This window comes from Pelobates fuscus, chromosome 10 (assembly GCF_036172605.1).
Source record: "Pelobates fuscus isolate aPelFus1 chromosome 10, aPelFus1.pri, whole genome shotgun sequence".
Classification (NCBI taxonomy): Eukaryota; Metazoa; Chordata; class Amphibia; order Anura; family Pelobatidae; genus Pelobates; species Pelobates fuscus.
Window position 1 is genome coordinate 19,651,078 of NC_086326.1, and position 26,090 is coordinate 19,677,167.

At 41.6% G+C, this 26,090-nt stretch overlaps 1 protein-coding gene across 2 annotated transcripts in view; it reads left to right on the forward strand.

Annotated features, from left to right (window-relative positions):
* Positions 1-26,090, forward strand: part of CRTAC1 (cartilage acidic protein 1) — a 478,485-nt gene that overhangs the window by 56,605 nt on the left and 395,790 nt on the right. For both annotated transcript variants that reach the window (XM_063435174.1, XM_063435175.1), the window contains exon 2: positions 10,939-11,138. In XM_063435174.1, coding sequence (XP_063291244.1) covers positions 10,939-11,138 — 200 coding nt within the window. The remainder of the gene's footprint in view (positions 1-10,938; positions 11,139-26,090) is intronic.

The following is a 26,090-nucleotide window of genomic DNA, read 5'->3' on the forward strand; positions in this document are numbered from 1 at the left end:
CTATATCAGCGGAATGACATTTTGTAGGGAGGTGAACATGCATGGGCTCATTTCCAATGCCCCTATGTCATCATGGCCTTTGAGTAGCGTTTCTAGTTTGTGACTCCTGGGTAGTGGGGAAGGGAGAGGGTTAGGAAAGTGGAGGGGAGGAGGAGGAGGGTCTGTCCGTTGTCCCCTAAGTCATGTAGGCAGAGTTCAGCCCTATATTTAGTTTTGTAGCATCGTCAGGAAGTCCTGTTTCGTCGTAGTCAGTATCCAGTGAGTCCAGATGTCCAAGTATGTCTGATGCTGTTTTTCGGTAGTCAACATGGAGAGCTCCTCCACCGCTCTCAGCTCCTCCATGTGGGTGAACCATTTGAGAAGGGAAGGGGTCTCACTCTTTTTCCAGTATTGTGGAATAGTTTGTTTGGCCATGTTTAGGATGCGGATTGTGAGCGATTTTTTGTACTTAGAAATCGGTATATTCGTGTGGTGAAGCAGCATTGCTGCAGGTTGTAATGGTGGTGGGTTGTCAGAGAAGCGTGAAGTGATTGTGTGTATCTTCCTCCAGAATGGTTGGATGAGTTCGCACGCCCACCAAATATGTAGAGGTGTACCCGGTGCATTTGTGCATCTCCAGCATATGTTGGTCCCATGGGCATGCATGTATTGAGGTGTGTCTGGGGTGCAGTACCATTGCGTGAGTATCTTATAAGCTATCTCCTGGCTCTTGCTAAATATGGAGCAGTGGTGTGTGATCTCACATATCTTTTCCCACTCCCTTGCGCTGAATGTGTGGTCGAGAGCCTCCTCCCATTTGCCCATAAAGCGTGGTGTGGCCGTGGGTGTGTGTGTTTGTAGGAGGGTGTAGAGCTGCGAAATACAGTGTGGTAGCGGTTCAGGGTCTACACAGAGTTGTTCAAAGGCAGTAAGTCCCCTTGTAAGAGCTCCTGCCCGTGGTAGGGTTTTGGTGTAGCTAACTAGTTGTGCGTATCGGAATTGGGTCGTGAACGGCTGGTTAGGGTCACCGCACAGGTCAGTTAAGGACCTCAGCCCCTGACCGGAGCATACATGTCTCAGTCTCGGCAGTGGGCATTGCACCAGGGCCCTCAGTGCCCTAGGGTCCTTACCTGGTGGGAAGCCTGGGTTATGTGTAAGGGGAAGCAGTGGGGACGGGAATGTGGAGAGTGTGTGTCTACCTACACTCCCTCTCCATACCTTCAGCGTCGCTTTCGTGTATGTGGAGTAGTGTGTTTCCTTTCCGTCAGTCCCCCCGGGGAGCCACGGGATGAGGGCAGCTGGGATCCCGGCCAACCCCTCCTCCGCCTGTTTCCATAGTTTACCAACCCCAGTCTTAGACCACTCCACTACCCGTTGCAGATGGCATGCCTTGTAATATTGCCGAAAATCGGGTAAGGCTAGGCCCCCTTTGTTCCTAGGTTGGGTGAGTAGTGCATATTTTAGTCTGGGCCTCCTCCCATCCCACACAAAGGCTCCCATTGCTTGTCGAAGTGTAGTAAAGAATGAGGTGGGGATCGAGATAGGCAGAGCCTGGAAAAGGTAGAGTAATCTCGGTAGTAGGTTCATTTTAATTACTTGGATTCTACCCAGCCAGGAAATATGCGGTAGGGCCCACTCCCTCATGTCTGCTTGGAACCTAGTCAGTATCGGGGCAAAGTTTGCTGTAAAGAGCTCCGATTCCCTAACCGTCAGCCAAGTGCCGAGGTAGCGGATTTTATCAGTGGCCCAATGGAACGCGAAGCTGCGTTGGAGCTGTGTCGTTCTCCTTTTGGGTACGCTGACATTTAAAACATACGACTTGGAGAAATTGATCTTGTACCCTGACAACCTGCCGAAGGTCTGGAATTCCCGTACCAGGTTGGGGAGGGTGACCTCTGGGTGTGTTATGAAGAAAAGGAGGTCATCTGCGTATGCAGCTAGCTTATGGTGTGTGTCTCCTATGCGCACTCCCTTGATATCTGGGTGGTGGCGGATAGTAGAGAGCAGGGGTTCCAGGGCCAGGACAAACAGCAACGGAGATAGGGGACACCCCTGTCTTGTTCCGTTGTGAATTGGGAACGACTCGGTGGGCGCCCCATTGACCAGGACGTGCGCTGTCGGATGAGTATACAGGGCCTTGATCCATCCCTGCAGGTACGGTCCCACACCCAGGTGTGACAGTGTCTGAAACATATACGTCCAGCAGACCCTATCAAAGGCCTTCTCCGCGTCCGTGGACAGCAGGAGAAGGCCCGTGTCGTCCCCTGTTTTTTTGTGCATCACGGTAAGAGCCCTTATGGTGTCATCTCTGGCTTCCCTACCCATCACAAACCCCACCTGGTCCGGATGGACCAGAGAGGGTACGTGCACCTGGAGTCGGGTCGCCAGGACCTTCGCTAGCAGTTTGATGTCGTTATTTATAAGGGATATGGGCCGATAACTCCCGCAGTGCTCCCGATCCTTACCCTCCTTCGGGATTATAGTGATGTGCGTCATGAGCGCTTGTGGGGGCAGTTCGTGTCCCTCCCTGATGGCATTGAACATGTCTAGGAGTGGAGGGTACAGGGTCTCGGCATAGCTTTTATAATATTTGATGGGCAGGCCGTCTGGGCCCGGTGTCTTGCCCGGTTTCATGGATTTAATAGCTAGCGCTAGTTCCCCCATAGATATAGGTTCATCCAGCTGGGCGGCCGTGGTTGTCGTCAGAGAGGGGAGCGTATGGGTCTTTAGGTAGTCATCTATTGAGGTCTTGAGTGATCGTGACTGGGCATCAGTGTGGGGGCGTGGGAGGGAGTACAACCCTGCGTAGTAAGTGCGGATGATTTCTTGGATCTTGGCCGGGTGTCTGTGTAGGACTCCCCCCTTGTCCCTGATCCTGTCTATGTACGTGTCTTGGCGCCTTTTGGCTAGCATGCGCGCTAGAAGTTTCCCACTTTTGTTCCCGTGAATCGCGAAGAAGGCCCTATTTCGCAGAGCGTCCCTTTGGTGAGTGGAGTGTAAGAGTGAAGTCAGTTCCCTACGCAGGCTGAGGAGAGTGGCCTGGTGTGTGGGGAGTTGGTGTTGTTTGTTAAGTGTGTCTGCCTGTGCTATGTCCGATAGTAGTTTAGCCATGCGGGCCTCCCTTTGTTTTTTCAGGAGCGCACTCTTTTGGATGAAGTGGCCTCTTATGACACTCTTATGTGCCTCCCATCGTATGGTGGGGGAGGTCTGCTCGCTGGTGTTGTATGTGAAATATTCCCTTAATGTCGCCCCTATGTCCGAGGTGATCGTAGGGTTCGTAAGCAATGATTCGTTCAATCTCCACTTAGAGATCTTGGGTCTGTGAAGGGGGGAGTTTAGTTTGATGATCACTGGGGCGTGGTCCGACCACGTCACAGTGCCTTGGTCAGCCTGTAGGACTAGCGGTATGTGGTAGCTGGGTACTAGTAAATAGTCTATGCGGGTGTAGGAGTTGTGAGGGTGGGAGTAAAAGGTGAAGTCCTTTTCGTCGGGGTGGAAGGCTCTCCAACAGTCTACTAGCTTAGCCCTGGCCAGAAGAGTTTTAATGGCTGTAAGGTATTGTGAGGAGATGTGTGTGTGTGGCCCGAGGAGGAGTCCCACTTGGGGTCTAACGCTACATTCAGATCCCCTCCCACTACTAGTATGCCTTCCTGGAAACCCGCTAGTGTGCGGAGCGTCTTAGCCAAGAATTTATATTGCCCCCGGTTAGGGGCATAGAGGTTGGCGAAAGTATACGTAGTACCCGCGATCGTCCCCTTGAGGAACAGGAAGCGGCCCTCCGGGTCTGTCAGGACCCCAGATTCAGTAAATGGGAGGTGTCTATGTAGGAGTATTGCCGTGCCTCGGGATTTACCTCCCTGGAAGTCACTATAATACCCCTTGGGGTAGTGGTGGTTCGTCAACTTGGGTCGTGAGCCTGCCCTAAAATGGGTCTCTTGCAGAAACACTATAGATGCTCGTGCTGTCTTAAAGTCCTTATGAGCTCCAGCCCTTTTTTCTGGCGTGTTAAGTCCCCTAGTGTTCAGTGAAAAAATGGTGAGTGGGGTCGGTATTAGAGACATACTGGATGTGCGTCAGTTGCTCACAGGTGGTACTGTCACTTCTGTCCGGTCGTCAGGTATAGCGAGTACTGGATAGGGTACCTTGGGGAAAACCGGGGAGGTCAGAGGGTAAGAGGGGAAGGAACGTACCCACTGGGACTAGAGACTGGGTACGGAGGAATAACACTATGTACAATGAAAAAACGAAAAATGGATTTGAGCGTTGGAGGGCAGTAACCACCCCCCCCTCCCGTAGGTGGGAAGGGTGTACCGCACACCTAGGATTAGAACGCTCCAACCAGTAGGGTAGCAGAGGAGTCCAAGAAGCCCCAAGTGGGCAGGACCCGGCGGGCCCAGGACGCTCCCAGAAAGATCGTCACGTACCTCTGTGAGCCCCCGGGGTACCGCCCAGTCAGGACATCCCGTCTCCCCGCCTCTTGGCTCACTATGCATGGAGTGTAGCCTATGATGTACCTCCATAAGCGAATGTTTGTAGGGTCTGTGTCATGACCGCAGTTTGTGGACTAATCGGCCCACCGATATATCATGGTGTCCTTTAGTTTAAGTGTGCCTCGCCCGCCACCCCCCAGGTCACTGGGTGATTCCCAATTTTCTAGGGTCAATTGAAACCACCTAGCTTAGAGCAGTGAGATTTTCCCCTTGGTTTCCCTCAGATGTCGTATGCGTCCCCTTGCTCCCCCCCCCCCCTAGGCTCCATGACCTGCCTCTCCCCAGTCCCGGCCCGACCCCCAGCAGCCATCCGGCCCCTATACTTGCATGCAACAACATATATTTAAATGGTCCCTATAAGGTCTAGTACAGCTTTCTCCCGTAGTCCCCTATAACCCGGCAGGGGCGAGATCAAGATAGCCGGGATAGCAGCAACAGTCCATAAAGTCTGAGGGGACCCACTGTGTGACTGCGTGGGCCGCATCACCCCTTTACAGGTGCTGATGTGGCTGACTCTCCCGTCTCGTGCGGGTGGTGTGGTGGCATCGGCCGGTTAGCATCCCAGTTTGTCCTGACAGGTTGTGCCTGGAAGCTGTAGCCTTCCGGGGTGAATATAGGGGTGATTCATGTGGGTCCCCCATCTCCTCGCCTAATAAAGGGGGGGCAAGTCCAGGGCCAAAGTGTGTCTATCCTGCTCCCTCCGTGCCATGATTAGGCAGGGTATGCCATTTAGTAGAACCCGGGGCCACCCCCTCTCCCCCTCCCCAAGTATTCAGCCCACTGTCCTTGTGTTGAGGTGTAGCGTGTAGTCCCGAACCCCCCTTGTCCCCTTAGGCATACTTGCGGTTATGAAGCGGGATAAGGAATGCTGTCCCCAGACTCCGGTCCGTTAGTCCGTTGATTGTTCCACGTGGGCCCAGGGTTTGGAGCCGGAAGGCCAACTGTAAGTCCCAGGACCGGAGCGGATTTACTCAGGAGAATGATGATGGTCGAAGCGATGTGGATGCATCAGAGAGAAAGTAGAGGGTGAAATAAGCATATAAGTCCTCCCTGTCAAGGCTTGGTGCGTTCCGTAAAAAGCCCAGGGAGCGGCAGGGTCGGTGGCGCTGTTAGTTCTGTGTTCCCGCTGGTCTTATCGTCTGCATGCGGGGGTTCCGTAGTCGTTGGGGTTTGGGGCCCACGCCTTGCGGCCTAGGACCTTCCGTGTAAAATCTGAGCGGGTTCGGCCATGTTAGCTTCTCCGGCGGCAGATGTAACTCACGTTGAAGCGTCTCTAAGTCTTCTGCGCCCGTGACCATGAAGGGGCCTGAGGGTGTCGCTACTTGAAGGCCCGTGGGGAAGCACCATCGGTACCTTAGGTTGGCGGACTGCAGTTGCCTGGTGAAGGGTTTCAGGGCTCGCCGGTACGCCAGTGTAGCAGGGGACAGGTCTGGATATAGCTGGATGTCCGACCCTTCTAGTAACACCTTGTCCGCTGCCCGCGCTTTGCGTAGGATCTCCTCCTTAAGCTGGAAACTCTCCATGCAGCAAATGATGTCCCTGGGGGGTCCCCCTGGGGGCCCTTGAGGTCTCAGAGCCCGATGCGCTCTAATAAAGCCTATATGCGTCAGTGGCGGCCTATCGAGGAGCCGATTGAAAAGCTCCATCAGTGTGCTTTGTACTGTGGCCTTGGTATCCAGTTCCTCTGGGACCCCCCTTACCCTAATGTTCTGGCGTCTGCCCCGATTGTCGAGGTCCTCTATATGCAGGGCCATCTGTCTCATCACTGTGGTATGGTGCTGCAGCATGTCTGTGTTAGCTGCCTGTGCCGCTGCCATGTGGTCACAGTCCGCTTCAATCTGCGATACACGTTGGTTGAGGCCTTGTAAGTCCTCTCTCAGAGCATGGAGTTCCGCCGTGATCGAGGAGTGCAACTCAGCGTTGGCCGTCTTGAGGTCTGTTTTCGTTGGTAAGTCTTTTAGCAGGGCCATCAGGTCCGACATTGCTGGGTCTCTTGTCGCCCGCGGTTCAGGGGCCTGCTCTCCCGTTGGGGAACGCTGGGAGAAAATGTCCGACTCCGTGGAGTCATTTGAGGCCTGCGGATCCAAGTCCGCCTGTGCGAGCAGGTATCTCTTCATTGTCGGGGTCGGGGTTCCTTTTGGGTGTTCCCCTGATCTTTGGGTATGTGAGGCTCGATGAGTCTTACCCATCACTGCGGTCAGAGTGCGGATTAAATGAGGTTACAAGCCGAGCCAGCGGGGAGCTCAGGGATCAAGCTGCCATCTTCTCGGACCGCTAGGCCACGCCCCCCCTAAGTCAGCTTTTTAAGTGACTCAGAACCATGTGAGTCTGACCAGTTAACTTGTGGTTTTTAATATATGTACCAACTATATTACCCTATGGTCTCTCTTATGTTTTAATTTTTAGGTATATGTCTATGACAGTACTGGTAACATTTCTGTTTATATTCATCGAGTGCTCTCACCACTATTTTTATTTTGCACCTAGTTATACTGTTTTTGTGTGGTAGAATGATTCACACAAGGTGATAGTAGCACCAACTTTTCACTAGTTCCAACAAACTATATATTTCACAGTTGTAGTGCCAAACATACACATTTTATATTTTGTGCGATATGGACAGAATTCCGAATCACAAAACAAACTAAACCGTTTCATCGTCATTCATTATCCATTTCATTTGTTTTATTATTTGCCCATATACAATTTCAAAGTTCGGGCGAATAACTGATTGTTAAAAATTCGGACAGATCGCAATTTATTTGAAACCGAATACATAAGTCAATTAAAAAGGACCATGGTCCAAAAACAATTTCCAACTTTGGAAATCCCTATCTGCAAGATTCCAATCAAATTATGGATTACCTTGACATTCCAGATATCTATAAACTACATACCCATGATGCTTAGTCAACCATTAGGCTTAGTTTTGAACTTGAATATCAAGGTTCGCCATTACTGTATTTAAAGAGGTAATCTTAATCAGTATAGCAGTTTTCATAAATGATTGGTTTTCATAAATAAAATAACATTTATTGTATACCTGCATACCTTTGATTTTTTCATTTCTTTTTATTTGCGTATTTCTAAGCTCCCTGTCATTAAGCTACCCGCTTTGTGCTAGTCATGTCCTTGCAGATAATCCCATCCCCCTCCTTATTTGCCAAGCTTTGCCTTGGCATCTAATCTTCATTTTTCTTCATCTCCTTTGTTTTGCTTTTATCAAGTTGCATCTTTTATTATTTTACTATGCTGTCAGCATCTCTCCATCTCTCACTGTATCCTTTTTTTTTTTTTTTTTTTGTTCTGCACATCTATTGTTTCTCCTGCACCATTGCGGCTTCTTTCGGCTTCTCGTCCTACTATATCATAAGCTAGAATAGTCACACCAGACAGCATACTGATAGGAGACACCCGCTGTGAACAGTCTCCCTCTGTGTATCCTTCATATCCTGTTAAAAAAAAAGAATACAAAAAAAATAAAGTATTTTTTTCACGTCAAATACTTGGAGCTTTACAAAGCTGAATTTAAGATCTGCACTCTTTTTTTATTTTTTAGGTAATAACTCAAGTTTTCTATCTTTCATCTTCTTGTTCTCTGAGTTATATCCATTTCTGCATAGCGTGTGTTTACCTAGGTAATGCATTGCAGTCATCTTTCTATTTATTATGCAATTGCTGCATCTGCTAAATATATATATATGCATAAAGACAATAGATGCTTGGAATATAAAACATGTCAAATTGACTTCCTAAATAAAACTTGAAAAGTGAGTGTGCTACCTCTACACTAGTTAAGCTTCATTTGTATGTAAAATGCAACATTTGTTGCTCGCTTCTTTGTTTAACAGAAATTCTTTCAAAACTCATGCATTGTTCAAAAATATAAATAAATAGATATGTTTATATAAGTATAATAAATTACAGAAAGCAGGAAATGAACCTTTGTGCAGATCATTTGTAACTTTAGACTTTGGAGTTTTTTATCCCAATTATGAAAATTAAAAAAGTTGTTCACCCGGAGCTGATGTAACAATAATTGCACACCCTGTGCAGAAGCAGCACTCAGTTTGCTGCTTGGCGAGAACTGTAGAAAAGTATACAATGATTAAGATTCCCAAAGGGGGCCCGAGGCAGGATACCAGTTTGCCTTTTCCTCCCCGCAGCACTTGACTGGTTGTGTAGGGATTGTGAATGGGGTCAAGTTTGGACAAGGATCTTCATGGTGCAAAGCTTAAAGGTATTTAATTATTAATAGATCTACTGGAATTTCTAGGGATAAATGTACATACTGTTGGTACTAATTAGGGACTTGTCCTTAAAGTGGTAACATTTGCAGGATCCCAGTACCCAATATGAGTTTGTTTGTATCATGTCCGACCCACGTGTACATCCTTCATTAGAAAATACAAGCATCTTCATTGGTACAGTACACAGAAATGGCAGTGATTTAAAGTGGTCATGGTGATTGCAATCTGTTTGTGCTGTGTTACACTTTAACATCTTTGCTGATGGAGGTGTAACTTCACCTCTGGCAGTGTGTCATTGGGGTGTCACCAGCCAGCCTGGAACAAGAGTTCTGGGCTGGTTTTTGTCCATTCTCTGCATATCAGGATGCACAAAATCTCAGCCAATAATTGAGTGGCAGGATCAGCATCCAGTGTCTGCAGCTCTGCAGGAGCGGATGTCGTAAACCCTGCTTCAGGGTGCCTAGCTAGATTTGGTAAAAGGGCAAACTGTAACGCAGTTTGCTCCATTATCAAGGAACCGCTCCAGGGGTACTCTTCACATCATCTACAACAGGCTGGCATGTTTATGTTGGTTGGGGTAACCCTTTAATTCTTAGATAATATAATAAAATAATCTGGTTGCATTCTAAATTACTTTTTCAAAACTGACTTAAAAAAGATTCAAAGTTCATCAAGATCAACGTTTCCCACATATCTGTTATTGCTGTTACTCAAATAGAAGGCAAAACAATAATGACATGATTTCAAATTTTACCACAAAATAGGACAAAACTCTTGATCCAAATGGCTCTAAAATGATTCCAAGCTGTTGCACCACAAATTAAGTATTCTATCCTTAAATGTTCTAAAAGGCAAATGTTTTGTAATCAGTATGTAACTTGATTAACAAATCCTTTCTTAACAGATCATTATTCTATATTGATCTTAAAGTAAACAAACAAACACAAAATCCCCAAAAACCCTTTTTCCTACCATAGGTGAAATCTCCTTCCTTAAAGTCTAAATGTTTTATAGAAATATTTTTAGTTACATGAGTGGCTTTTTAAAAGGTTATTAAGTCACATAAAATGTTTTAAAATAGCCATTACTTCTGGCTCCACCTTCACCCCCCGGCACCCCACAAAAAAAGGTGTAATTTTGATCATTTGAAATGTAGCAAATTTGATCAACGTGACTACTTTTTAATTGAGCCTCAATTTTCACACATTCATATGTTCTGTTTATCATGCTTAAAGGGATTTAGTATTCCAAGCAGCAATTTTGTGATAGCAAATGTGACTACACACTTTATGATTTTGATTAGTATTCTATTAATTTACGAATAAACTAATTAACACTTTATTGCTCCAGAGGCAGTGTTGCCTTAAGTGTGCGCTGTGGTGAAGAAAATCTATGTGTTTATTAGATACAATGTTACCCAAACCTATACTGACAATCTAATTATCCTGCTATGAAACCTTTGAGACAGTACAGTCAAATGATTAGGATTTTGGAATGGCTCAATATGATTCTAATGCTAATATTTTTTTACGTTGTAAAATGCTAATGGAAACTCAATTTAACGTTGCTATGTATGCTGCTCAGTTGCATTACTCTGTCAATATTTGATGATATTGTTTGTCCAATGCCAATTTAAACTTCATAATTGCCCATAGAGTATGGGAAATGTTTGAGCAGTCAAAACCATTTCACCTATATTAGTTGTATAGTTCGGCATTTTAGTAAAGTAGATACATTTAAGCATACAGGTAATATGTTACTCTAACTCGTCCCATGGAATACCTGATAATAAGATTGCTAAGCAAAAAATTTTTATTTTTTTTTAGTGCATTCAAAATTTATATTTTGGTTAATGCCCTTATTAGTTCATCAATGTAATTTTCTTTGCCTTTGAATATAGGGATTAAGTGTGTCATACCCATGGTTCTATTGGAGTTGAAGTCTTCAACGACTTTAAAAGGAGTAATCTAGTTAAGACATGTTACTCTTTTTTGCAAAGATAAAACGGAATATTTTGATCCCCAACACATTATATAGTTTTGTTTTTCTTTTGAACACCGTTTGGACCTTCAAGGATGCTTACATTCGTACAAGTTGTTTCACAACCATATTAAAGTGTTTACCCCAAATAATGAAATTTTGTGATGACATAATGCCCATATTCTATTCTTTTAGAATGAAATAGATAATCAAACTTTCTGTTCTATGTTTCATTTCAGAATTCAAAGATGCAGATTCTTGTCCTATTCTTCTCAATAATAATCTGCTGCGGAGGAGCTCAACGCTCTGAGCCAATGTTCACAGCAGTGACTGACACAGTTCTCCCACCAGATTATGAAAATAACCCAACACAGCTGAACTATGGCGTGGCTGTCACAGATGTGGACAACGATGGAGACTTTGAAATTGTAGTGGCTGGGTAAGTTCTATTTAAAGATGGGTTTGCTACAATGGTTTCTTTGTGAATTAATATGTTAAAAAGTGTACTGACTTTCCTCTTCCTAATGTGCTCTGTTGGTACTCTCAAAGTTCATGTGCTCGACATTTTAAGGACCATGAGTAGCTAAATCCTGTTTTAGCATGTGAGACATCGTTGGTCAATATCAGATGAAAATGTTAAAGAAACAAGATGTTAAATGTATTGATCTACATTATTTTGAAATTAATCCACTAGATATACATGCTTACCATACTAAAAATATACACTCAAAGTGCACTGTAAATCTTTCATACTGCTAATGGTTGATTGAACATTGTGAAGAGTAGAATGATAATTTGGACCAATTCCATCAGTTTTTCCTGCAGTAAATAAATAAAATCCATTGGTGGTGGTTATGCCTGCTGCTATATATTTTTTTTAATGAATAGGCTGTGTGTATGTCTGCTTAATGGCTGTGCTTAATGCAGTTATAATGACTGATTACAAATACAAAAAAAGTCCTGCGCTCAAGCTCCCACTACTTTTCAGCAGCAGCAACGACCATAGTTCACTTCAGCGCCCAATACATACTGTAAAAACCAAAGAAAGTTACCTGCGCTCTTCCCAAATCCCTATGCATATTTACACAAATGGAGGTTATTAGTTACTAGTTACTCCAATGGCAATGAGAGGGGATGCCCACCTGCCACGTCAAGGCAAACCTATTCGATGGGTCCTACACTGACTATTCACCTTGCTTCCTTGAGCTTCTGGCAAAGATACCTAATGACTGATTAGACAGGTGTGTGTGTATATATATATATATATATATATATATATCTGTAACTCTCTCTATCTATCCAAAGCTCCTGCACTCCAACTTAACAAAATAAATACCTGGTGCTCTTGTCACATAAAGTATAAATATTGAAAGAAATACTGGCACTCCAGGATTTGGTAAAAAAAGATAAGTTCTTCTTTATTCTTACAGTTCCAAACGGTCAACGTTTCAGCTCTTGTACAGACATGTCCTGATATATATAAACAATGAGGGGAGCACACTAGGTCTTGGTTAAAGTGCAAAATTAGTTACTGCATTCCAAAGAATACATCGCTGTGGTATACAGAGAATCAACGTTTCGACCCTGCTGGGTCTTTATTGATAAAGACCCAGCAGGGTCGAAATGTTGATTCTCTGTATACCACAGCGATGTATTCTTTGGAATGCAGTAAATAATTTTGCACTTTAACCAAGACCTAGTGTGCTCCCCTCATTGTTTTTCTATATATATAACGCGGGATTGCACCTAGGCTTACTTATATATTTGAAAGTTTTTTGTTAAGGAGGAGTGCCTGGCTCTGGAATTATATATATATATATATATATATATATATATATATATATATATATATATATATATATATATATATATATATATATATATATATATATATATATATATATATATATATCTCCTTTTTTTTTTTTTTTTTTTTATCAATGACCAATAGGAGACTGCTTCTGCTGGCATTCCGTCATTGTGGAAACTAAACAATGTATACTCCTACTGCATGGATTGTGCTACATTTAGCTCTGGAGTGCATTTAAGGATTGTGCTGGATATAAAAACCTTTAGATAACAATAGACGGCAAGCATTAGAATAATAAAATTTGGCCCGTCAATGCCATCATGACTTGGATGAATTTTTGTATAATGTGAAAGTAAAACGTTTGGCTTGGGGTTTTGGGTGCCAGGCGTAACATGGTTTTTGCCAAACTGCCTTAAAGGGAAACTCCAGTGCCAGAAAAACGATCCGTTTTTCTGGCACTGGAGGGTCCCTCTCCCTCCCACCCACCAATCCCCGGTTACTGAAGGGGTGAAAACCCCTTCAGTGACTTACCTGGGACAGCGGCGATGTCCCTCGCCGCTGTCTCCGCCTCCGCGACGCTCCTCCTAGTGATTACGTCGGCCGGTGGGCGAGACTAATCTCGCTCACCGGCCGAGGAGACCTAATGCGCATGCGCGGAAATTCCGCGCATGCGCATTACGTCTCCCCATAGGAAAGCATTGAAAAATCATTTCAATGCTTTCCTATGGGGTTTTGAGCGACGCTGGAGGTCCTCACACAGCGTGAGGACGTCCAGCGACGCTCTAGCACAGGAAACCTGTGCTAGAACCCAGGAAGTGACCTCTAGTGGCTGTCTAATAGACAGCCACTAGAGGTGGAGTTAACCCTGCAATGTAAATATTGCAGTTTATGAAAAACTGCAATAATTACACTTGCAGGGTTAAGGGTAGTGGGAGTTGGCACCCAGACCACTCCAATGAGCAGAAGTGGTCTGGGTGCCTGGAGTGTCCCTTTAACTTATTGGCTATAACATGGGGAAATATCTCCCAAACACATCTTGCACCATGTACACTATAATACGCTGTAATGGTTATGGTGTTTAGAGCAATCGTTCGAATCCAAAGTCCAGGATTTAGACATTTGGATGGATATGCCTTGAGGACTGGGTTGGGAACTGCAGCCTTAGAATGTCCATTGGTAATGGGGATTCTATAGGGCGAGAAGAAGATGAATAAAATACATTATATTGAGAAGAATTAATTGCAGCTCAGCTCTTTCCTTGTTTCTGTTCGTTACTGCAGCATGTGCTACATGCAATTAATAAATAAATCTGGTAGATTAATTTATCACAGTGTATATCCTGCTGTCTCGTCTTTCATTGAGATTGTGTCCCAGTGGCAGGAAAGTATGTTTATGCAAACACAGCACAAATCAATAAATGATTTACCACGGATGTAGTACATCTTTGTAATGCACCAAATACATTACCAACGATCCAGAATTTATTTAAGGGATTTATTTAGGTTTTTTAGGTGTTTCTGTTGTTGAGTTAGTGATGTGCGTCTTACTGCTACTTAATGATTCTCCCAGTCTGTAGTCCTATTCTAAAACTTTTTATATCCTTTATCACATTGAGTACTGGTAACTCAAGTGTAGGCGCATCATCTGTCAAGAAAAAGATTTCACAGCAATCAACCAATTTTAGCACATCTAGAGATTAAAATGGCATTGTCATTTGTGGTGTCTGAATCTTTTGCAAACGTACCCCAGGTGACATGGATGGGTACAAAAATCTTACCTGTGCCTCTGTCTCCTTGATACCTCTGGAACAGCATCATTTATTCTTATGGACATGCACATGCATAAAAGTACAAAACCAGTTCTATGGTAGATCCTGCAAGGCATTTTATTTCGTAGATGTTCTCACAATTGTGCCATGTAATTCCATAAGCAAGCCTTGTTCATCATGCCCGAATATGTCTTTCCATGGAGCTCATGTAATGTACAACAGGCTCAATCTTTTGTTATATTTTGCCTAAATTTAACATGCACATGAAACAAAGTAGCACTACCTTTCTTGCGTATATCCTCTGATTGAATTTTAATAGCTTTTAAATATATGCAGATTTTATGACTTTTTCATAAATACTACATTGTATGAAAACTCCCAAAAATTAGAGTGTTTAGCACAGGCTTATATAGTAACTTGTTACAAAATATAACTAATATAGAAGAACTAAATCCAAAAATCAGTGTGGTCATTCCTGCTTTTGGATTAGATAACGTTTGTTTCTTTAGCGGCATGTTAAAATGTTCATTACAATTAGATTAGACTATGGATGAATTAAACCTTTGCAATACGGACAAACGAATATCAGGACCTTTTACATAGCTAAAGTGAATAAAGAAATAAGTACTGAGCCATGAGGTGTTTGGAAACCCATAATGATAGTACTGATTTTAGTTATAAGGAGACTTTGTTTTTAACATTTGCTTTGCTTAAAAAATGGACTTTGCCAGCTGCTAATGAAGTGGCATTAGATTAATTATTTTCCACACCTGTAAAATGTCATTTGGGAGGGGAGCTAACTAGGTTGTAGGCAGAGCCGCACTCCACAGAGAAGAGAGACTGCTTGAAGTGGATAATAAGCATATCGATTCCAGAGAAACTGTTATTCAAACTAAACTTTATATATAATATAAATACATACAAATATCCTTAAAAACAGAGCTTTGTTAAAAACAAATTGAGGGTGGTTTGACGTTTTATGAACCTGTAATGAATGAAAAGCATTTAGGCTGGAACAAGGGTACCTACAAGGTAGATCCCCAGAATGACAACACCCATGATGGCTTGCCATTTTAAAGGCTCGCAATGCACCCCTGGACTATATGCTCAATAAAAATTGTTTGTAAGAGTATTGTATAGTTTGTATTTTAAGAGTTATATTTAACTATTTCACTGGAGTCCATGCAATTGTTTTGCTTAATATGGTGGTCTTTATTTTATATAATGGTCTCTATTTTACATGGTGGTCTCTATTCTATTAATATGTATATTTTACTCTAGTGTGCTCTGATTGGTTTGGAGCTGTTGTAGTTACTCAATAGAGGATTGCATCTCTGCAATTTCCTGTTAAATCCTGACATTGTTGATCAAAATCTATTCTTTCCTTGCTATTTGTATAGAAAACAGTGTTACTAATACTAACCATTGAGAAATGCTGGTTCTTGCCTCCTTAATATGGATGTAATGGCCTTTTATCCATAAATGTTTGGATGGATGGCCTTGTCTTGTACCGTCTTTAACACACCTTCTTAACTGCTCTCTTTTATCTGGTGTTGTCCTTCCTCCACTTAAGAATGCTATTGTCGTACCCATCCTAAAAAAGCCATCCATAGACCCGTCTTCCCCTTCCAACTATTGTCCTATATCTCTGTTTCCTTTTTATTCAAAACTTCTAGAAAGACTTGTCTTTACTCATATGACTCACTTGCTAAATTCCAACTCCCTCCTCGATCTTCTACAATCTGGCTTTCGCACCCTTCACTCTACTGAGACTGCTCTTATTAAAGTTACAAATTACCTAATCACAGCTAAATCCAAAGGTCACTACTCCATACTAATTCTTCTTGACCTCTCTGCTGCCTTTGACACTGTTTATCATGTCCTCCTTCTCCAAACTATTCCATCCCTCGGTCTCTGACACTATCCTCTCATGGTTCTCCTCCTATCTCTCCCAACGTTCGTTCAGTGTCTCCTTTTGCAAAGACACCTCCTCCTCTCGCCCTGTTTCGGTTGGAGCCCCCCAACCCTTCTGTTCTCTCTTTATACAGCCTCTCTTGGCAAACGTATTAACTCCTTTAGATTCCGCTACCATCTGTATGCCGATGACACCCAGATATATCTCTCCTCCCCTTATCTTTCCCCCGCGGTCCTGCAACGTGTCACTGCTTCAATGGCCATTCCAACGTCAAGGCAGACCCCCCTAAGCGGGTCCTACACTGACCCTTCACCTTGCTTTCTTGAGCTTCTGGCAAAGATATCTCTAATGAAACAGAGAGGGGCATTTTTTTATATACACCCCTATATACTTATTAACCCTTAATAGGGAACACATGGGATGGGTAGCAGCATTGTAACAAAGCTGTGTGATACAAAAAGTGAATACAAATACAAAAAGACAAGTCCTGCGCTCACTCCCATCATTCCTGGGCGGCAGCAACGACCACAGTACACATCAGCCCCAATATATAGTAAAAACCAAAGGGAAAAACGTTATCTGCGCTCTCTCCTTAATCCCTATGTATATTTAGACAAATGGAGGTAATTTAGTTACTTCAATGGCCATTGGAGGGAATGCCCGCCTGCCAACGTCAAGGCAGACCCCCCTAAGCGGGTCCTACACTGACCCTTCTTTTGTATCACACAGCTTTGTTACAATGCCACCCCCCATGCCATGTGTTCCCTATTAAGGGTTAATAAGTATATTTTATCTGTCTCATTAGAGATATCTTTGCCAGAAGCTCAAGGAAGCAAGGTGAAGGGTCAGTGTAGGACCAGCCTACAAATATTGGCCTGGTGAGATTAAATATAAGCCATTCCTCTTCTATACGAGTTTAGATAATTAGATGACCTCACTAAATATTTACATAATCATTTCTTTTTTAAGAGGAGGCCAACTCCACCGTGTGGATTCTGTTAATATATACTTCTAGATATTTTACATGATCATTGTGTGATTTGAAATCAAAATTGTATTGTTAAAGTTTAATCTAACATAATGAAAATTGTAGATTAAATCCCTTACCTTTTTGAATTATTTATTTTATAGTCTGATTTTACGAAAATGCTTCTAGAAAGCTATAAAAAGTATTATATTTTTTTGTTTAGTTCTACATAACAGAAGTGCACATACAATGCAATATGTAGGATACATTATAATTACTGGGTGAGTTTTTCTTATTTTTTATGTTTTTAGTTTGGTTGGTATAAATTATTTATATTATTATTATTATTATTATTATTAAGCGCAGAAGAGCTACAGAAAATTAAGTGGGCATCATTTATCATCTTGTTTGATAAGAGTTCATTAAAACAAAATAGCAAAGTGAAAGAGCACACAGAATATAAGGATGGATATTATCCCCCTTGATTTATTTCAATAAGCAACTTTTAATCTACGACCAAAGAGAATAAAAGAGAACTTCTCATAGTGTATTTTGCTTTTCTGCTTTCTTATTTTCACATTTAATGGTCAAACTCACTCGTGAAAGAATCAGCAATATTGGCTCTATTTGATAGCAGTTGGTAACAATTGCGGATTCCACCATCAATATATGTCTTGTGGAATTCCCGAAAACTCAATCTTAGTCATCTAATGGGACAAAAATGTCAGGAGATTAAAAGCAAATAGCGTAATCTAATATAAATAAAGTAAAATATTACATGTATACTGAAAGCCGTCCACATAAACCGAAGCACAATGGCTTTCGACCCGTGAACATTTATATTTCTGAAAAATCTAATTTAACAAACACATATTTCTGCTCTGTATTAGCTCTGCATTCAAGAGAAAATCGGTGAAATCTAGATTTCAAAAACAAAGTGTGGACAAAGATTCTATATTTATATAATTTTTGATCAACAATTTGCATCTAAATGTTTATGTATTTCAAAACCTAAACAGATGATATTTGTTGCTGATGGCAATATAAATGGGCCATTCTCAAAGTAGGTCACCAAATACATTAGTCTTTTGTTTTGATCTTCTGTTGATGAGGCTTGTTGACAATGTCTTCATTGCCAATAAAATTAAGTGTGGAAGTCTATATTTAAAGTGACAGTTCCTCTTCCCTCACCCTGATAAACACTACTGCAGTGTCGAATGGGGTGGATGAAGCAGTTGACGTAAATTTTAAAAAAGCATTTACCTCTGAGCTTGTGCATTAGAGAAGTAACATATAAACGTGCGCCATCTTGGTTATTTTTTCAATAGAGCCGTAACTGTACATGCACCAAGTGTATGGCAATACAGAGATTAAACTAATTACATGTCATGTCTGATGTGCCTGCAAGGTATGTAAATTAAAAAAAATAATAATATATTTTTTAAGAAGTAAATAGGACAACTAACCAACTAATAGAATGTTTATAACTTTTTATTGCAAGATAAGTGATAAATGATTACATAGAGTAGTTACCTGGTAGAACACACGTGTCCCCCGTGCTCCATAAAGACATTACAATTAGTAGTATGCATGAAGTCAACAATTAAGACATAAGCATCAATGAGGTACATTACAGAAATCTAGTGTTAGAGTATCTCAACCATTGAACATTGTGTGGGTTAACAGGAGTCGTTCCGTGACTTCTCGCATCTATTTCATTGGGCAAAAATCTAGTGACTGTTCCTCTTCAAAAACAATACACTCATGATATGTAGAAGAAATAGTTTGTTGCCATTTGTATCTTGAGAAATATAAACTTAACTTATGTAATAAGATTAAAAAGTAATTCCAAATGTTATCAATAATGGGAACTGCATTCACTTTGCATCCCTTACAATTGCACTATTCGTAAATAACTAACAATATGGGAACAAAGCAAAAAAAGAAACAGGGTTTACTACATTTTCTCAAGTGAAGGTATACAAAAGTAATAATACAAACATCTGCAAAATGGTTCAGAACAAAACATAAAAACCGCTAATTCTGTAATATTGTCAAAGATCCAGAGATAAATATATCACACATAACTAAGCACATGGGTCCATTTTGTAGCTAATAGCAGTCAGTGTCCTTCAAGCGGCTCTGTCAGGCCTACAGTGTGTGCTCTGCAGACCGGTGCCAGTGCACAATGCCACTCATATCTGTTGTTTCTGTAGCGTGCTTTTACAAAGAAAAAAGGTTTCCAGTGTAAGCTAATAGCAGCCAGTCAGTGTCCTTCAAGCGGCTCTGTCAGGCCTACAGTGTGTGCTCTGCAGAACTGTTCCAGTGCACATTGCCACTCATATCTCGTGTCTCTATAGCGTGCATTTACAACGAAAAAAGGTTTCCAGTGTAAGCTAATAGCAGCCAGTCAGTGTCCTTCAAGCGGCTCTGTCAGGCCTACAGTGTGTGCTCTGCGGAACTGTTCCAGTGCACATTGCCACTCATATCTGGTGTCTCTATAGTGTGCATTTACAACAAAAAAAGATTTCCAGTGTAAGCTAATAGCAGCCAGTCAGTGTCCTTCAAGCGGCTCTGTCAGGCCTACAGTGTGTGCTCTGCAGAACTGTTCCAGTGCACATTGCCACTCATATCTGTTGTCTCTGTTGCGTGCTTTTACAAAGAAAAAAGGTTTCCAGTGTAATCGAATAGCAGCCAGTCAGTGTCCTTCAAGCGGCTGTGTCAGGCCTTCCTTCAGCGTGTGCCCTGCACAACCCTGCCAGCGTACTTTGACAGTTGCCACTCATATCTGGTGTCTCTGTAGCGTACTTTTACAAAGAAAAAAAGGTTTCCAGTGTAAGCTAATAGCAGCCAGTCAGTATCCTTAAAGTGGGTTTTTATTGGGCCTACAGCCTGTGCTCTGCAGAACTGTGCCAGTGCACATTGCCACTCATATCTGGTGTCTCTGTAGCGTGCTTGTACTAAGAAAAAAGGTTTCCAGTGTAAGCTAATAGCAGTCAGTGTCCTTAAAGCGGGTGTGTCAGGCCTACAGCCTGTGCTCTGCAGAACTGTGCCAGTGCACATTGCCAGTTGCCACTCATATCTGGTGTCTCTGTAGCGTGCATTTAAAACCTTTTTCACTGTAATATACTCAATAGCAGTTAGTTGCCTGCCAGCTTCTGTGTCAGGCTCAGTGGATACTGTGCCCATTTGCCCATTCAGTGCCACCACTCATATCTGGTGTGACTATAGCGTGCCTTTAAAAACAAAAAAAGGGTTTCACTGTACTTTTTTTTTTTTTTTTATTGCAAAATGCCAGTTTGGCATTTAATACAAAACACATCATTATAGATGAATAACACACAATTATTAAACCTCCAGAAATACAGGGGAAAAACAAAAAAGCAAAAACCATAAGCTATTAGAAAAGTCAGATCTGATTGAATCATGACATGATCTTAGTTGTTACACAGATCTTTATCCCAGACTAAAACATCTTAATATCTAAATGCAATGCTTTAAAGCTATACCTGTTAAATGTTATAATAACGTCAGATTGCTTTGCAGCAGGATATCCTTCCAGAAGAGATGTATTTGACAAAATGTTGTAATACCTTTAGTAAAAATTAGGGAAAAAATAAATCACAAGCAGGGTACAAATGGCTAATTAAAGCTAAGGATTTCAGGATTAACCATGTTTTAGAGAAGGAGACCAAAAAAATAAAAATAAAAAATAAAAAACACCTTGTTCGATTCTAGAAACCTGGTGTGTATGGTAATCTGACCCAAGTCAATGAGGCAAAACTGCAGATGGAGGAAACATGCGAACTCACAGGTTACAGTAGCACCACCACTCAAAAAACACTGAATAAACAGACGCAGAACTGTAGCCGTCTCTATATTTTAAAGTAACTTAAGTCATACAATTCACCACCCTCATTTTCTAAAAGGGGAAAAATGACTATGGGTCACTTTACCACCAGTGAAGTTCAGCCCACCCCCGGCTACAACCCAGTGACTGAAATCCTCCAATGGCACCAATATACCAGTGGTCTAAGCATCTTCCCACCTTGGCCTAAAAAGGAGAGATTATTCCACAATTAAAAATCGCTGCCATATACACGTCCACTGATAGGAGACGCGGAAGGTATTAAACTGATCAGAACAATACTAAACTCACCACTCCTATCTGGTGGCACATTAGCTTGCCAGCGCAGTGCCCCAAATTTCAAGTAAGAGGACCGACCAAGCATCTTCTTCCATCTCCCTGTTACAGAAATCACTGCCATATCCATAGAAATTGTACAGAATATCCGGGATAGTTTTACAGGGCCAAATCTTGTCGCCTGTTGAAAGAGGTGACCTTGCTCGGGTCCCAGGTGTGCGGTTCCTAAAATGGCGGCCATATACATGTCCACTGATAGGAGACGCGGAAGGTATTAAACTGATCAGAACAATACTAAACTCATCACTTCTATCTGGTGGCACATTAGCTTGCCCGCGCAGTGCCCCAAATTTGAAGTAAGAGGACCGACCAAGCATCTTCTTCCATCTCCCTGTTACAGAAATCACTGCCATATCCATACTAATTGTACAGAATATCCAGGATAGTTTTACAGGGCCAAATCTTGTCGCCTGTTGAAAGAGGTGACCTTGCTCGGGTCCCAGGTGTGCGTTTCCTAAAATGGCTGCCATATACACGTCCACTGATAGGAGACGCGGAAGGTATTAAACTGATAATAATAGTACACCACTCCTATCAGTAGGTCCCCCCATTGTGATTTATGCCCCCCACCCACCGCTCAGGGGTGGGGGCCGGGGGGGGAGGACAGTAGGTCCCCCCATTGTGATTTATGGCCCCCACCCACCGCGCAGGGGTGGGGGAGGACAGTAGGTGCCCCCCAGTGTGTATCAGGGTCCCTGAGGAAAGGTGTCAATCCATATCTGCCAAGTGACCCTATGTAGGGGGAACAGTCTCTATTCTGCTCTGTGTCAGTGTGTATCATGGTCTCTGAGGACGGGGAACAGTCTCTATTCTACTCTGTGTGAGGAGGAGGAACGGGAAATGAGTAGCTCTGCATCCAACCTTGTGCAAATGGGGTCTTTCATGCTGTCGTGCCTGTTGAGGGACCCTCGTATAAAAAGGCTGAAGGAGAACGACCTGTGCTGGGTGTCCACGCTACTAGACCCCCGGTCTCTATTCTGCTCTGTGTCAGTGTGTATCATGGTCTCTGAGGACGGGGAACAGTCTCTATTCTGCTCTGTGTCAGTGTGTATCAGGGGCTTTGAGGACCAGTGTCAATCCATACCTGCCAAGTGACCCTATGTAAGGGGAACAGTCCCTATTCTGCTCTGTGTCAGTGTGTGTCAGGGTCTCTGAGGACAGGTGTCAATCCATATGTCAAGGTGTCAATATGTCATATGTCAGGTGTCAATCCATATCCATTGCGATTTAGGAATGTTAGGTGATTTCTGCCCTTTATGGATTAAAACAAGACTCTGCATCAACTGTGTAATTTTCCATGGGAGTTTTGCCATGGATCCCCCTCCGGCATGCCACAGTTCAGGTGTTAGTCCCCTTGAAACAACTCTTCCATCACTATTGTGGCCAGAAACAGTCCCTGTGGGTTTTAGAATTCGCCTGCTCATTGAAGTCAATGGCGGTTCGCCCGGTTCGCGAACGTTTGCGGAAGTTCCCGTTCGCCGTTCGCGAACCGAAAAATTTGGGTTCGCGACATCACTATTCACCACAATGCTCTGTGCAACACCCCAATTGTTGAAAGGGTTAATACAGAAATAGCGGCATTAGACAGCACTGCACCTTCAGGACTTTCCAAGTTAGTTTATGTCCTCATAAGTAAGCATCTCAGTTTCTTCGGCCAGCATGGATTTTGACCAAACAGATTTAATTGCAAAAAAAGGTAGGTAGGCAGGTAGGTCAGCCAGAGAGATTGGTGTATAGTCCCAAATATCAGGCGGCACAAATACTCCAGTATGGTCTCTATAATCATACAAACACAAGGATCAGTACGACATCAATAAATTAATTTTCTAGGCTAAACTCAAATTAGAGACTAAAGTTAAATCCTTAACTTGTGTAACATGTACTTCTCTCAGTGTTGCTTATATTTCATTGCATTTGTCCTTTATAAAATTTAAATACATATTTTCCCTTTAGAATGCCTTGGATGGATGAGAGAAGCACTCATTTAATATAAATGCTTGTTGGACAGGATGAGTATTAAAACACTAACATATACATATTGGAATAATTCCCAATAAAATACTGTTCTTAAACTTAAACCTTAATTTGATAATCCCAATTAATTACTTTAATAGAATTGGAATGCTGAATTCTGTCAAAAATGTTGTGGACCCAGGTAACATTTTTTTGAAACTGAAACCTTTTATAGATCCCGATGTCCAAAAAGCCACCAGTTCTGTATGTGTGTGTGATCATGTTTAATGCATGGTGGAACCTCCATACAGTTATCCCACTTAAACAATATTTTTTTTTCAGAACAAATATGAATGAAATAGGAGAAACAAAATGAGTTACTGTTGTTCCAAAGTGCTTTGTTTAATACAGAGTTGTCTTGCTGTGTTAAGGTTGCAAGTGGCCTCTGATAAGGAAGGGGCAGCAAACTGTAGACATATGTTATATTAAGTTGCCCTCACTTGTCATATTTGAATCTAAAAAAATTAAAGGAAATTATTTTTTATGTGGATAGCAGCTGTTTTATTGTTTTCTTTACCTTTTACTACTGTGTACTTTTATAATAGTTGCGCTCTCCTAGTGTGTTTATATTCTTATATCACTTTATGTTGAGTTATGAATCTCTAGAAATATGTACTAAATAACATAATTATTTCTCTATTTATCCAAATATTTAACCCTAAACCTTACTAAAAAAAAAGTTTTTCTCTTGTATCAGTTTAACCCCTTAAGGACCAAACTTCTGGAATTAAAGGGAATCATGACATGTCACACATGTCATGTGTCCTTAAGGGGTTAAACCCATCCTTTGTATTGATAAAATATTATAATTGGTAACATAATGCACTTTTCTTCCAAGTATTCTTCCAAGTTTGTCTTCTAAGTTTTCTTCAAAGTATCCATTATAATGGCTTTATGCAAGAACGATAGCGTGTGGTAGGGATCCGATGTTGGAAGGGACAAATTTAAACACACTGTTTGTCACAATCATTACCACCTGTGAAAAAAGCATGTTGTATCTTGAGCCATAGATAGAGCCTTCTTTGTAATTTATATTCTGAGTGTGAAATTTTCCATGGCTCTGTATTTAAACCATTCTCTCTATGTTCCCGTTTAAACCATTTAGCTTTTTAAATGTTTTGGAAAAGAAGGTTTTAGATTGAGTTTGTATTTCAGGAATTCACAGTAGTCACTGTGTTAAACGGTTTATGCACTGACTAGCGATGCCAATCAAGCATTCATTCCTATGAAAAGTTTGTTCTACAATGCCACCACATTCATCAAATATGTTTTAAAGCAAGGTTAGATCAAACAAATATATGACCTTTACAATGTGGACATGTGCTTACCTTTCTGATGTGTGATTTTTCCGATTTATGCTATGTAGAATTTATTGTGCCCATTAGAAGGCTACATGCACAGTAGCATGCTGTCTAAAAACAATGAGAACCTTTTGTGCCTTCTTCCAAATTTGCACATAAACATAGGAATCCTATCTATAGAGAACGAACATAATGTGCTTTATTCATTGGAATTTTTTTATGGGCATTGAACACATTAGCCCTCACTGGAGAGAGGGTAACAGAATTAAAAAACTTTCACAAAAGGAAACCTTCTGGATAAACAAGCTTTTTTTTTTTTTTAATTGTCCCCTTTTTTATATGCCCCTTTCTTTATTTACCCTTTTCTGTAACAAAGAATATTTTTCCCTTCTCTATGTGGCAAGCCCCTCCACCTTTTGGGGCACCTTTAGAATTAGGCAACAGCACTTTATACTAAACCACTAGATGGGAACAGGGCGATAGTTTGTATACATGCTCCTGTACCTTCTTACATTTAGAGTGATTTTTATCCACTTAAATTGTACTCAACATAATTATCTTTTTTTCATTCACCTTTTATTTTATTTTATATTATATTTTATTTTAATTTCTATATTTATTTACTTTATTTTTTTATCATCATTTTTTCTTTATATCAGTATGTTGATTTGATATTTAATTTAATTTTATATTTTTTTTTTATTTATATAAAAAAAATCAAAATGTATGTTGTACCAGGGACCGGCTGGATGGAACACTCACAATTTGCAAGTAAATGCTCAAGAGTAAGTGAACAATTAAACAAAAAAATGCTATTTTGATAGAATTTGTTTGACCAAATTTCTTCCAGAATTAGCTCATATATATATATATATATATATATATATATATATATATATATATATATATATATTGGAATTATTTTTTTTCATTGGATGAAATGATTCAGCCAATCCATGTTTTTCCCACTATGAACAAGTCCTATTCCTATTATATCCAGGTTGTATCACAACTGCATCAATAATCCCATTTAAATGCATCACGCTATCTCATTGCAAAGGCCTGCATGTGTCTGATACGGTACTGTGAGCTAGCTCAGTATGTTTGATTATGGTATGATTGATTCACAAACATAATACACACATAGGGGGTATCATGGTTTTGTTTCTCTCATGAAATGTCTGCTACTATGTAATTATGTAAAAGAATCAAACCAATTATCTGCAGAATCTTGAACATATAGCATTACATGTTTCATAGTTACAGGAGATGTACAAAAAGAGGCTCAACACTGCTGGAAGCTTCAGTTTAAGGTGGAGATAACTCAAGTTTCATTGTCATTCTTGGGATAATCTTAGCATCTGCTGTGCGGAATAAAAAAATATGTAGAAGCCAGAAATCAACCTAGGTGTC